Genomic DNA, 15,129 nt, shown 5'->3' with positions numbered 1-15,129 from the left:
TCTTCCGTTTTGTCCCCATTCATTGTCATGGGGGACAAAACGTAACTGAACAGAATGGAGCGCTCCAAAATGCATTCCGTTCCGTTTGGTTGCGTTCCCATACCGGAGAGAAAACCGCAACATGTTGTAGTTTGCTTTCAGTCCTGGGATGCGGAGAAAGACGGATCCGGCATGACCCCCAATGCAAGTCAATTGGGACGGATCCGTTTTCTTTGACACAATAGAAAACGGATCCGTCCCCCATTGACTTTCAATGGAGTTCATGACGGATCCGTCGTGGCTATGTTAAAGATAATACAACCGGATCCGTTCATAACTGATGCAGACGGTTGTATTATCAGTAAGGGAAGCGTTTTTGCTGAGCCCTGTCGGATCCAGCAAAAACGCTAGTGTGAAAGTAGCCTAGGGGCTCATTAACACAAACGTGTGCTGCCTGTTGCCGTTTTGCGGGTCTGCAATACACAGCCACTTCAATGGGTCCACAATTCCGGAAATACGGAACACAACGGAAGCACTGCGGAGTGCTTCCTGGGGTTCCGTGCCTTCACACCACAAAAAGATAGAACTTGCTCTATCTTTTTGCAGAACGAATGGTTCCGCGAACCCCTTGCGGCTTTGCCACGGTCGGTGCCAGCGCATTGTGTACCGCGTGAACAAGCCCTAAGTCTGAAGGAAGAGCGAGTGTAAGCCCAAGGGGCTCCTTGCATAGGCTGCCCTAGTTGCGTTTGAACCAATGAGCCTAAACTGTGTCTACTGTCTCTGCTATATTTTATATTTAGTGATGATTTAAAGTATTTGACTTTTTCCTCCGGTCACCAATGTAATTCTTGATAATTGGCTTTATTATGCTGACATGTATTTATTTTTTTTTATTTTTTTTTTCTGGGTGTACAGTGGTATTCACTAGTGATTGACCGATATAGATTTTTTTAGGGCCAATACCGATAATCTATGAACTTTCATGCCAATAATTTATACCGATATTCTGTGAATTTTCATTTTTGAAAAAAAAATACAATTTCCTAAACACATCTGCTGAAAATGAATGTTTATTGTTAATGTGTAGTTTTTTTACGTTTTTAATTTATAATTAATAATTTTTTTTTATTTTTATTTTTTTTACTAACTTTTAGCCCCCTTATGGACTAGAACCCTTCTCCTATTCACCCTGATAGATCTCTATCAGGGTGAATAGAACCTCACACTGTCCCTGCTGCTCTGTGCTTTGTGCACACAGCAGCATGGAGCTGAACATGGCAGCCAGGGCTTCAATAGCGTCCTGGCTGCCATGGTAACCGATCGGAGCCCCAGGATTACACTGCTGGGGCTCCGATCAGAACTGCCACTGGGGAGGAGGGGAGAGGGGACCCTGTGGCCACTGCCACCAATGATTAATACTGGGGGGCTTGGGTGGGGGGGGGGTCACACTGCGCTACCAATGTCTTTAATTCTGGGCTTGGGTGGTGGGGGGGCTCACTGCGCCACAGATGTTTAAATACTGGGGCTGGGGGTTGGGGGGGCGCACTGCGCCACCAATGAAGATAACTCATTCATTCATATACAGGAGGCGGGAGCTGGCTGCAGAATCACATAGCCGGCTCCCGACCTCTATGAGCAATAGCTGCGATCCGCGGCACCTGAGGGGTTAACTACCGCAGATCGCAGCTACAGTTCATAGAGGTCGGGAGTCGGCTATGTGATTCTGCAGCCAGCTCCCGCCTCCTGTATATGAATGAGAGAGGTATCTTCATTGGTGGCGCAGCGGCCACAGCCCCTCCCCTTCTCTTGTCTTCTCTCCTCTCATTGGTGGCAGCAGCACAGGGGGAGGGAGACACGGCTTCCTTCTCCCCTGTGCTGCTGAGGGAACACGGAGAGCGCTGAGAGCAGCGCGATCCGTTATCGGAATATCGTTAAAATAGATGCCGATACCGATAACGTTCAAAATACTGAATATCGGCCGATAATATCGGTAAAACCGATAATCGGTCGATCCCTAGTATTCACGATGCTATTGTTTTGAGCTGCACCTTGAGTGCATTAACCAAATTCGTGTTTTTTATTTTATTTTTTCTCCAGGTGGATTCGAAATGAAGGTACACTTGCACACGAAATTTTGCTTTTTTTGCTTGTTAACTTTTATTTTTCCTCACTGCAACCACTGCCACGGGTACGTGCACGACCACACCTCCGAAGAAAGCCACACTCACAGTCACAACGACTACCAGATTTCACAAGAGCCCTACCTGCAGACTCGAGCCTCCGAGCCGTCCACGAGCAAGTCTCCATCGTCCGAAGCCGAGCACGAGCAAAAATACTTTATCGAAAAATTATTCCATCGCTATGGGGAGAACGGAAGACTGTCGTACTACGGGCTGGAAAGACTTTTATCTAGTTTGGGTCTGGGGAAGCTAAAAGAGGTTGAAATAGGTCACGAGGACACTGACCACGATCCAGTTTCACATTTGGATTTGGATCATGTAGATTCCCACCCCCATGATAAAAATGACTCAAAAACTGCCAAGGAGTGTAAAGACAAAAAGGCGACGAAAGCCATCCACAAAAATCACCCGCACCACCACCACGTTCATAATGCCACACACCATTCTCACAACAGTAGCCACCATAATCACACGGCCAGCCACGTGTCGCTCGACGGAAAGACAGACGAACCCTTGAACGGTACAAATACCACCCTGGAGCAAAACAAAAAGAAAACGCGCAAGCATAAAGAGAGGCGGAAAGGGGCAAAAACCAGCGAGGTGACCGTAGACTCTCAGTTGGATTTTGAACACGCTCAAGATGAGAACAAGCTCGGCTACAACCCCGACCATAACCACGCCGAATCGCTTCGATCCAACGTGGACGCTGATAATCTCGAATCTGAAGAACACAAGCAGGGCTCTGAATATCTTCAGAGAAACACCCGTAAAAGAGAGGCTCCCAATCATCACACTACTATAAAAACCCACACGAGAAGTCACGGCCCACATGACGATAAAGTGCATGAACATGATGAGGTAAGTGCAGGACATTGCTTCTGGATGCTACCCTGACAGTAGAATTTATGAAATCTCATTTACAGCTGTCTAGGACAGGCATCCTCAAACTGCGGCCCTCCAGCTGTTGCAAAACTACAACTCCCAGCATGCCCGAACAGCCTACAGCTGGGCATTGTGGGAGTTGTAGTTTTACAACAGCTGGAGGGCTGCAGTTTGAGGATGCCTGGTCTAGGAGGATTGAGCATAACGGTCTGATCAGCTGGGGTTCGACTGCTAGGGGGCCGCTCACGAGAAAGGGAGCCTTGTGTTTCCCCGTTTGAATGGAGAGCCCCCATTTAGCTCTTTGGCACTGCTGGAGACAGCCACGGTCAGGTGCTCGCCTATCCTTCCGCCGCAGGATGTTGGGTGGAACGGCAGTGCACAAGTGTGAGCGCTGCTCCTTTAAAAACACAGGATCTCTGTTCTTGTGGTCGTGGTGGCCCCAGCGGTCGACTCCTGCTGATCAGACACTTATCCCTAATCCTGGCGTAATGAGAATAAGAAAAAAGAATAATTATAGGTCTCTGAGTGTGAAGAAGAAAAAGAGGACTTAAAAAAATGCTCTGTCCTTAAGGGATTAAATCTTTGCATTCCTGATGGAGAACGGCAGAGCACAATAGAAATAGGAAAGGTGTGAATTAACCCTGTGCTGGGCCATACTTATCATATAGTGCCGCTCAGTATATACTGTGCCATACTTATCATATAGTGCCGCTCAGTATATACTGGGCCATACTTATCATATTGTGCCGCTCAGTATATACTGTGCCATACTTATCATATAGTGCCGCTCAGTATATACTGTGCCATACTTATCATACAGTGCGCTCAGTATATACTGTGCCATACTTATCATATAGTGCCGCTCAGTATATACTGTGCCATACTTATCATAGTGCCGCTCAGTATATACTGTGCCATGCTTATCATACAGTGCCGCTCAGTATATACTGTGCCATGCTTATCATATAGTGCCGCTCAGTATATACTGTGCCATGCTTATCATATAGTGCCGCTCAGTATATACTGTGCCATACTTATCATACAGTACTGCTCTGTATATACTGTGCCATACTTATCATATACTGTGCCATACTTATCATACAGTGCCGCTCAGTATATACTGTGCCATACTTATCATATAGTGCCGCTCAGTATATACTGTGCCATACTTATCATACAGTGCCGCTCAGTATATACTGTGCCATACTTATCATACAGTGCCGCTCAGTATATACTGTGCCATACTTATCATACAGTGCCGCTCAGTATATACTGTGCCATACTTATCATATAGTGCCGCTCAGTATATACTGTGCCATACTTATCATACAGTGCCGCTCAGTATATACTGTGCCATGCTTATCATATAGTGCCGCTCAGTATATACTGTGCCATACTTATCATATAGTGCCGCTCAGTATATACTGTGCCATACTTATCATATACTGTGCCATACTTATCATATAGTGCCGCTCAGTATATACTGTGCTATGCTTATCATATAGTGCCGCTCAGTATATACTGTGCCATGCTTATCATATAGTGCCACTCAGTATATACTGTGCCATACTTATCATACAGTGCCGCTCAGTATATACTGTGCCATGCTTATCATATAGTGCCGCTCAGTATATACTGTGCCATGCTTATCATATACTGTGCCATACTTATCATACAGTGCCGCTCAGTATATACTGTGCCATACTTATCATATAGTGCCGCTCAGTATATACTGTGCCATGCTTATCATATAGTGCCGCTCAGTATATACTGTGCCATACTTATCATATAGTGCCGCTCAGTATATACTGTGCCATGCTTATCATATAGTGCCGCTCAGTATATACTGTGCCATGCTTATCATATAGTGCCGCTCAGTATATACTGTGCCATGCTTATCATATAGTGCCGCTCAGTATATACTGTGCCATGCTTATCATATACTGTGCCATACTTATCATATAGTGCCGCTCAGTATATACTGTGCCATACTTATCATATAGTGCCGCTCAGTATATATTGTGCCATACTTATCATATAGTGCCGCTCAGAATATATAGTGCTATGCTTATCATACAGTGCCTCTCAGTATATACTGGGCCATACTTATCATATAGTGCCGCTCAGTATATACTGTGCCATACTTATCATATAGTGCCGCTCAGTATATACTGTGCCATACTTATCATATAGTGCCGCTCAGTATATACTGTGCCATACTTATCATATAGTGCCGCTCAGTATATACTGTGCCATACTTATCATATAGTGCCGCTCAGTATATACTGTGCCATACTTATCATATAGTGCTGCTCAGTATATACTGTGCCATACTTATCATATAGTGCTGCTCAGTATATACTGGGCCATACTTATCATATAGTGCCGCTCAGTATATATTGTGCCATACTTATCATACAGTGCCGCTCAGTATATACTGTGCTATGCTTATCATATAGTGCCTCTCAGTATATACTGGGCCATACTTATCATATAGTGCCGCTCAGTATATACTGTGCCATGCTTATCATATAGTGCCGCTCAGTATATTCGTTACAGATTTTAATTCATTTCTTTCTTTCTTCCAGTGTTTGAATGTCACTCAGCTCCTCAGTTACTACGGGCTAAACGCCGACTCTCCCATTTCCCCCGAGCAGTTTGCTTACCTGTGTCCTGCGCTCTTGTACCAGATCGATAGCCGGTTTTGCATCAAGCATTTCACCGATTTGGAAGTGGAGGAAAATAAAGGGGCAGCATTTGGTAAGTCCCCACTGGTCACCCTCCTCTTGCCTCTGATGCTGCACTAAACATTGAAATTGGAGAACCAAGAAGGGAAAGTCATGGAAATCACAGGATAGATAGACATGTTATAAAGGGGTTTTCCGAGTATTTAATACTGATGACCCAAGTGAATGGGGCAGAGCTGTGATACCAAGCACAGCCTCTATACAATGTACGCCGCTGTGCTGGGCGAGCAGAGACAATGCAGCTGCACTCACAGGAACGCCGGTGCCTTCTCCAAACAGCTGATCAGCGGGGGTCTCCACCAATCAGGTACTGATGACCTCTCCAGAGGATAGGTCATCAGTATACAATCTTGGAAAACCCTTTTAATGATTATATAAATGAGAAGGTCTTTTCATGGCGTTGTCCACGTTGTCTCCAGACCAATCTATCATTGCAACCAATACAAAATGGACTCTCTGAAGAGGACGGACCTCCATTGCAGTCTTTCCTGGCATCATGATAGCCTTTGAGCGGTGGTGTGAGGTCAGTAGAACACCTGTAGATGGACGTCTGGCTCGTAGCCCAATGTCCTGCAGACGCCTTCTGATTGTTTGACATCTCGGCCTAGTCGCCTTGCGATCTGCCGAAGTGATAAACCAAGGCCTTTCAGGTCAAGCATTCTGTCTCTGTGTGTGACAAGTGGTGATAACTGGCACGTGGATGAACAGGGGGCATCACACAATCATCCCACATGACCTGATTTTTGAAGCTTCATGTGGCAAAAAAAAATCTGCTTTCAATCTGCCTTTTATGCCCCTCCCACACGCCACAGATTGGAGCTAGGTGCTGAAAACATCTTCGTGACGCCGGCTACTTCCTCGATTTGTATAACCGTACAGCTCGTCCTTCTTGGTTTTGCAATTTCAGTGTTGTGCGTGCTGTATAAATGGTCGAAATAAGGAAGTGAAAAACTGTAAGTTGCTGTTGTAGCGCAGTCTGTATATCCTTTAGAGATGACCTGTAACTTAAAGGGGATGTCTGCGATGACTTCAAGGTCTTCAGTAGCGTAAAATCTAAAATGATACTTACCCTTTGTCCTGTGCCTTTTCTGTGGTGCTGGTCCGGGACTCCTTCAACCACTTGCAGAAGTGATGTCCGGGATACGGCACGTGACCGCTGCAGCCAATCACTTTAGACCGCCGAGGACTGTGATCGGCTGCAGCGGTCAGGTGCCCTATAATGAGGATTCTAGCAGAAGCTTACTCACTTCTGACAACACATGTATGGGGAAGGGAGGAATAGCTGTCAGCCGAAGGAGTATTTGATCTTAAAGGGGTTTTCCGAGACTACTGATGACGTATCCTCTGATCAGCTGTTTGAGAAAGAACCAGCACTCACAGTAGCACCTCGGGCTTCTCTCAGCTTAGCCTAGGTCATGTGACATCACGTTCATCGGTCATGTGGCCTAGGCGCAGCTCGTCCCCATTGAAGTGAATGGGGCTGATCTGCGGTACCAAGCACAGCCGCTATACAATGTACGGTGCGTCACTGCGCTTGGCGAGCTGAGGGAAGGCCACGGTGCAACTGGGAGCAAACAGCTGATGGGTGGGGGTCCCAGGTGTCGGACCTCCACAGATCCTGGAGTCCTATCCAGAGACGGAGGCCTTCCTCAGAGAGGCTATGCCGCAGGTGTGGAGGAGGAAAAACAGAATGGAAGACGCAGTGTTCATAATATGTGACGGAAAAGACGCCATTTCCCTCACATGTGTTTACACATCTTATGAACGCTGTGTCTTCCATTCTGTTTTTCCTCTTCCACACCTGCGGCCTAGCGTCTGAGGAAGGCCTGCGTGTCGAAACGTAACACGCATGAATTGCCGTATGTTGAATAATCTAAAAATATCAACCGTAAAAATTTAAATCTACAAGCTGTGGTTGTATCCATTACTGGAACCCTACCTACAGCAACTTCACTAGGTGAGAAGCTATCCGGAGATGGGTCCTCAGTCGTAAAGTCTTGGGAAAACCTCTTTTAAAGGGATTTTCCTCAGTCTGAGAAAAAAAAAAATATATATATAATCTATCCACTCACCTGCTCTGGTTGTCCTGGTTCCTGTGGTGCATCTCCCCACCGCTTCTGGTCCCGAAGTGTAGTGTGATGTCACCGGTGCCAGCCAATCAGTGGCTTCAGAGGTTGCTTCTGGGCAGGCCGAGACACGAAGCACAGGGGATAGAGACGCACAGCAAGAACCTGGATGACCAGGCCATCCCCAATTATTTTTTATTTTTTCCAGACAACGTCTTTAAGGTCAAATGCTCATTTAGCGGACAGGCATTCCTCGCAACGGTGCAGGATATTACAGCAAAGTTGTAATACTCTGCACCACTGCTAATGTGGGTGTAATGTGCAGACGGGCACTGAAGAAGTGAAAGATAAATGACTGGTCGGGGTGCCAGCGGTTTGATATAGATGCCCTCCCCTAAGGATAGGCTGTCGATTTATCCTGAACCCAGAAACCCCTCAAATGACAGATTGTATGATCCTTATGTTGTGTATATGATGTGCTGTCTTTTGCATTTTCTAGCCTGGATCTGCGGCCTCATCTCTATCACGGTCATCAGTCTCTTGTCTCTGCTGGGGGTGATTCTGATTCCCATCATTAACCAAGGTTGCTTCAAGTTCTTGCTTAACTTCCTTGTGGCCCTGGCTGTGGGAACTTTAAGTGGCGACGCTCTTCTGCATCTCTTGCCCCATGTAAACACTTCATTTTATTACTACTAATGTAATCCAATGACATTTTCATTCAGTATGTGATAAGGGCACAGGGCTGTGCACAGGTGAGTGTTTGTTTTTTTAAAATTGGGAACAGTTACCAACCATTGAGGTTGTCTGCTCCTCGGCTAAATGACCCCCTGACAATTAGGGCTCATGCACACGATCAGAAGTATTTCACAATCCGTAAAAAAAAAAAAAGGATGACATCCGTGTTGCGTCTTTTTTTTCTTTCTTTTTGCAGATCCATTGTAACAAAGTTCGTTCTTTTCTGCAAAAAGGACAAGAATACGACAAGATCTTTTTTTTTTTTTCTCTTTAAGCCCTCCGTTGAAATGAATGGTTTCGTATATGGACTTGTAAAAAAACAAACAAAAAAAATGGAACGGAAATGGAAGCTCGTGTGCATGAGCCCTTAGAAGCATAAAAAGCGGGGACTACAAGAGGATGCCATACATATGCTACGGGCGACATTCAGGTCATATGGTACAAACACAGCAAGCCACGACTGCCACGGCACCCGTCACCCAGCTCCGAGATTCAGCTGCTCCATACTGAGCATAGCGACATAATGAACGTGAATTGCAACTCACAAGTTATTGCAGCCGGACAGGGGCAAGAAATCCACCAGGTTTGGTCCCCAGTCTTCGTGACCACGTGGCTGTGACCACGTATGGTACAGCCAAAGTTACCGTGTAACCCCAGTATAGTGTAGAAGAATTACATTTGCCTCGTTCATCCAGACTAGCCAGCGGACTGCTACACATTAAATAAAAAAGCACATCTAATGGTGAAAAATACTGTGATTCTAAGAATATATTTTGCTCTTTTATAGCTGTGTATGATCTGCGAATGACGCAATCATAACCGCCCAGGAAATCAGTTATTGACTGCTGCGTAAAGTAACACTAAGCATAGAAAATGCACAAAAGAAAGCTACAATAAAAAAAATTAAAGGTCACGACAATCCCTTTCTAACAAAGCGAGAACCAGCCCTGTACCTCACATGGATCCTGAGATCTCCCCATTCATTGCTCTGCTAGATTTACTTCAGGCTGGGAGCACGGGGGACTGGGGGTGTCCTCTCTGCTGCAGCTCTCATCCTATCACAGCTCCTTACTGCTGTAGCGCTTTCCCTGTAACTGTCACGCCTTCTAACGGTAGATTTGGCTGTTGGCAAGATTTAAACTTGAATGTGTGAGACCATGAAATGAGGAAAAGAGCAAACAGCAGGTGGCGCTATACAGATAGTTTTTATTGACTAGCTCAGTGACTGTACAAAATTTTGAATTACCTGCAATTACAGAGGTATTCAGATCCAGTTGCTGGTTTTGAAAAATGTAGAGTATATTTTATTTAAGAAGGGTCCAAAGTGTCCCCTGGCTGTGTACTGTGGGGAGTCCTGGTGGTAAGTGTGCTGTTTCTCTGCACAGGGGTAGGTTCAGACAAAATCCCCTGCGTATTCTGCGTCAGAAACCGCTGCGCGTTCTGCCGTGGGTTTTCATGCAGACCTTGCTCTAGGTTTACCTCCATTGAGCGGAGCTAAACCGCGAGCAGGCTCCCGTCCCAAGAATGGACCTGTACGTTCTTGGCGCGGGCTTGAAAACCAAGGGGCAGAAAAAGCCGGAGCCGCATGAACTATGGCAAGGTTTGGCAACCGTCGGCACTCCAGCTGTTGTGAAACTACAACTCCCAGCATGCTCCATTCCCTTCGATGAAAGATCAGAGAACAGTTGAGCAGCTTTGCATGCTGGGAGTTGTAGTTTTCCCAACAGCTGGAGTGCCAAAGGTTGCTGAACCCTGCTATAGTTCATGCGGCTCAATGGGTGGCAGTTGCAGCACAGATCTAGCCCAGTTTTTGGCACCGAATCTGCCCAAAATCCTCAGTCGAAACATGCCCTTAGACATTGGCTTTTCCCATCAGCCTCCTGTATACTGCGATAAAGCCAAGACTAGAAGGGGCTTCCATAGATCCAAAACTCCCTGCTCACCCGGTATATCCGTAAACTCTACCGCACAATGTCCGATTCTGTCTCTGGTCCATTCCTTTTGTTAACCTACGTTTCTATTTTGTTTGCAGTCCCAAGGGGGGCACGACCATGCTGCAGGAGAACACGGTAACGGCCATGGCAGCGATTTGGATGCAGCCCCAAGCAAGGAGTTTTTGGAAGAGTTTGACAGTGTTATGAAGGGTCTCGTGGCCCTCGGGGGGATTTATCTGCTCTTCATAGTTGAGCACTGTCTCCGAATGTTCAAACATTATAAGGAGAGGAAGGTAGGTGTCCTTTTTTTCCCCCATACTGTCCCTTTAGTATTTTCTCTGTCCTGTACTGTTCAGGTACTTTTAGTGGAGAAGGAACCCTGCGTCCTATAAACCAGTTTCAATGGCTTCCATTTTTATGCACATTAGGACCCTTTCAGACAAGCAAGTGACTCGCTGGTTTGACCCCCCAGCACTGCCGGGGTCACATAGCATTATATTGATTTATGATGATTTATGATGCTATATAACCCTTTTTTAGTTCTGGAATGTATTAGATGACACTGACATAATGCTGTCAGTGTTATCCAGTACATTCCAGAACTGTAAGGGTTATATAGCATCATAAATCAATATAATGGTATGTGACCCTGGCAGTGCTGGGGGGGTCAGGCCGGGTGCCTTGCTGCGAGTCCGCAGCGAGACGCTCGCCGGTCTGAGAGGGGCCTTAATCTCCTCAATCACCATCCTCTTGTCCATTTGATGCCTCCCAGACCTCGTCATGCTTTGCTTCCCTATTTAAGAACAGGTTTATTAAAAGGCACCTGTCATTTTAACAATCTTCAGAGTCTTACGAGAGAAATTCTGATCTGTGGTGGTCCAGGTACGGAGAGCCCCACCGATCGTGTCTCGTTTCTGTTCCGCTCTCCTTGGACGGCAGAGCATGTAGTGCACGGACTCATAATGGTGTACAATGCTTGCTTGAAGATGGGTACACAGCGTTCAGCCCCTACATTTTTAGTGCCTGCCCCCCCCCCTTCCACTAATCAAAACCTCTGCCATGTTATATCAGCAGTTTGGTAAAATGATCGGTGCCCTTTAAAGGGAACCTCCTGCATTGAAAATGCATTGTAATCTGCAGGAGGAGGGAACCAGATAGATTTTTTATTTTTGCGACAAGATTCTGTGTAACTCGTAATTATTATTTTTTTGTTAATTTCTGCTCATTCTAGGCTTTGGGGTGAAGGACGGTCCTATCTTTGTATGCCCAGTCTTGTTGCACCCAAGTGCCACTTATTTCTGTGGCTCTCACTGCTTCGATTGACAGGGCCAGTAAGCGGTAAAACAGAGAGGGAGGGGCTGACCTTGGGTGCAACAATGACACCCTTGTTGCACCAAAGGCCGAATTTGCATATTAAGAAAAAGAATCATAACTTTAGTACGGAAGCCTCGGATCAACAAAAGAAAAACTGCATTTTAACAGGTGATCCACACCATGTGTGTATGCAAACAGTTTGATTCCAAGATGCCATTTAAGGGGTTAATTAAGAGTAGCTTCCCATGAGTTAGTCAGGTCCATAAATATTGGGACATCGACACAATTCTAACATTTTTGGCTCTATACACCACCACAATGGATTTGAAATGACATATAGCTTTAATTTGAGGGTATTTACATCCAAATCAGGTGAACGGTGCAGGAATTACAACAGTTTGCATATGTGCCTCCCACTTGTTAAGGGACCAAAAGTAATGGGACAGAATAATAATCATAAATCAAACTTTCACTTTTTAATACTTGGTTGCAAATCCTTTGCAGTCAATTACAGCCTGAAGTCTGGAACGCATAGACATCACCAGACGCTGGGTTTCTTCCCTGGTGATGCTCTGCCAGGCCTTTACTGCAACTGTCTTCAGTTCCTGCTTGTTCTTGGGGCATTTTCCCTTCAGTTTTGTCTTCAGTAAGTGAAATGCATGCTCAATTGGATTCAGGTCCGGTGATTGACTTGGCCATTGCAGAACATTCCACTTCTTTCCCTTAAAAAACTCTTTGGTTGCTTTTGCAGTATGTTTTGGGTCATTGTCCATCTGCACTGTGAAGCACCGTCCAATGAGTTCTGAAGCATTTGGCTGAATATGAGCAGATAATATTGCCTGAAACACTTCAGAATTCATCCTGCTGCTTTTGTCAGCAGTCACATCATCAATAAATACAAGAGAAGCAGTTCCATTGGCAGCCATACATGCCCACGCCATGACACTACCACCACCACGCTTCACTGATGAGGTGGTATGCTTAGGATCATGAGCAGTTCCTTTCCTTCTCCATACTCTTCTCTTCCCATCACTCTGGTACAAGTTGATCTTGGTCTCATCTGTCCATAGGATGTTGTTCCAGAGCTTTGAAGGCTTTTTTAGATGTTGTTTGGCAAACTCTAATCTGGCCTTCCTGTTTTTGAGGCTCACCAATGGTTTACATCTTGTGGTGAACCCTCTGTATTCACTCTGGTGAAGTCTTCTCTTGATGGTTGACTTTGACACACATACACCTACCTCCTGGAGAGTGTTCTTGATCTGGCCAACTGTTATGAAGGGTGTTTTCTTCACCAGGGAAAGAATTCTTCGGTCATCCACCACAGTGGTTTTCCGTGGTCTTCCGGGTCTTTTGGTGTTGCTGAGCTCACCGGTGCGTTCCTTCTTTTTAAGAATGTTCCAAACAGTTTTTTTTGGCCGCACCTAATGTTTTTGCTATCTCTCTGATGGGTTTGTTGTGTTTTTTCAGCCTAATGATGGCTTGCTTCACTGATAGTGACAGCTCTTTGGATCTCATCTTGAGAGTTGACAGCAACAGATTCCAAATGTAAATAGCAGACTGGAAATGAACTCTGGACCTTTTATCTGCTCATTGTAATTGGGATAATGAGGGAATAACACACACCTGGCCATGGAACAGCTGAGAAGCCAATTGTCCCATTACTTTTGGTCCCTTAACAAGTGGGAGGCACATATGCAAACTGTTGCAATTCCTGCACCGTTCACCTGATTTGGATGTAAATACCCTCAAATTAAAGCCGACAGTCTGCAGGTAAAGCACATCTTGTTTGTTTAATTTCAAATCCATTGTGGTGGTGTATAGAGCCAAAAATGTTAGAATTGTGTCGATGTCCCAATATTTATGGACCTGACTGTATATCCTAAGACTGCGTGCATTACGTGGTCACCCCTGAGCCAAAGTTTTCAGATTTTAGGACGTCTGTCGATTGCAGAGCAACCTTGGAACAGATAATGCAAAGTGTCTTCTTGCAAAAACTCCTAGTAAGATTTTTTTATTTTTTAAACTGCCATATTAAATTCAAGGGGTCATGTGATATATCAATCTCGGCTAGAAACATACTGGAAGTGTTAGTTTTGACCTATCTTTAGCTGTATAGGAGGTAAGCGAGGGCAAAATTTCCTAAAGTACTTTACGTGACGAGTTCAATGTGTCCACCATTCTGCTGTTCTACGTGAACACGCTGAAGAACCGCAGGTGATGCTTCTTCACAGCGCCATCGGATTCGCAAATTTCAGGTGAGCCCTATCGCATGTTTTTCCCGCATAGATAAGGTATTTTAAACGACCCCCTCGATAAAAATCCAAAGGAGTTAAGTCCGGCGACCTTGGGGGGGGGGCTATTCTGTCGGACCCTTACGCCCAATCTAGTGCCCTAGGAATTTCACATCCAGCCATCTGCGTATGGTTCACCTGAAATGGCGACTCCAACAGCGCTGTGAAGAAGTATCACCTGCCGTTCTTCAGCGCATTGATGGAGACCGGATTAATCGATGAACCTTGTGCATTCAGCAGAATGGTGGACACATCAAACACATCGCTTTGACTCCTACACAGGTAAAGATAGGTCAAAAAACCGACACTTCTGTAGTGTTCCTGAGTAAATTCTAGCCAAGACTGATATATCACATGGCCCCCTTCCCATTGGAAGAACCTGAGTGGAATTCAAGATGGCAGATTTCAAGATGGCGGCTGAAAACATTTTCCTCCACCGAATAAAGCCACCTCCCTCCTCACATATTGGATGTCAGCTTTACACAAATTCCACCCGTTAAAGGCGCCTGTACGATGTGCAGTAACCTCACTGACTGCAGGCCTCCATGTCAATGTATTAAAAAAGACACCTTTTTGACTTCTCAAGGGGCAAGAGTCAAATATTTTTTGTCATTTTAGTGCCGATCTGATGCCGTGTGGGATGAGAAAGGCATTTATTGGCTATATGCTCTACCCCGTGTCGACGGCTTCTTAACCTGACGGAAGAACCTTCATCATTTAACGTGTTTTTATTTTAAGGGAAGACCAAGTAGGTTGAAGTGGAAGCAGAAAGCAGACGAGTCTGCAGTGGGAAGGAAATTGTCCGATCACAAGCTGAATCGCCGATCAGACACCGTGTGGTTACAACTAAAACCCTTGGCAGGTAATGACATTGATTTTGATGAGGCCGGTGACTAATGTACACACAATTATACAAAGCGGCTCTGGATAGGTTACCTCCATGTAAGATTAGGAGTAACACAGCCTTCAGGTTTTGTTAGATGGCAGACGTCCTCTTCCAG

General features: G+C 45.5%; 1 protein-coding gene across 1 annotated transcript in view; it reads left to right on the top strand.

Moving 5' to 3' along the window:
- The window catches only part of LOC120992184 (zinc transporter ZIP10-like), a 29,438-nt gene that overhangs the window by 4,611 nt on the left and 9,698 nt on the right, over positions 1 to 15,129 (top strand). The window contains exons 2-6 of the mRNA XM_040420984.1: positions 2,077 to 3,017; positions 5,630 to 5,801; positions 8,354 to 8,523; positions 10,622 to 10,816; positions 14,867 to 14,990. Coding sequence (XP_040276918.1) covers positions 2,088 to 3,017; positions 5,630 to 5,801; positions 8,354 to 8,523; positions 10,622 to 10,816; positions 14,867 to 14,990 — 1,591 coding nt within the window. The 5' untranslated portion in view covers positions 2,077 to 2,087. The remainder of the gene's footprint in view (positions 1 to 2,076; positions 3,018 to 5,629; positions 5,802 to 8,353; positions 8,524 to 10,621; positions 10,817 to 14,866; positions 14,991 to 15,129) is intronic.

Source organism: Bufo bufo, chromosome 2 (genome assembly GCF_905171765.1).
Source record: "Bufo bufo chromosome 2, aBufBuf1.1, whole genome shotgun sequence".
Lineage (NCBI taxonomy): Eukaryota > Metazoa > Chordata > Amphibia > Anura > Bufonidae > Bufo > Bufo bufo.
The sequence above is the reverse complement of the archived record's forward strand: the minus strand, read 5'-3'. Positions and strand labels throughout refer to the sequence as shown.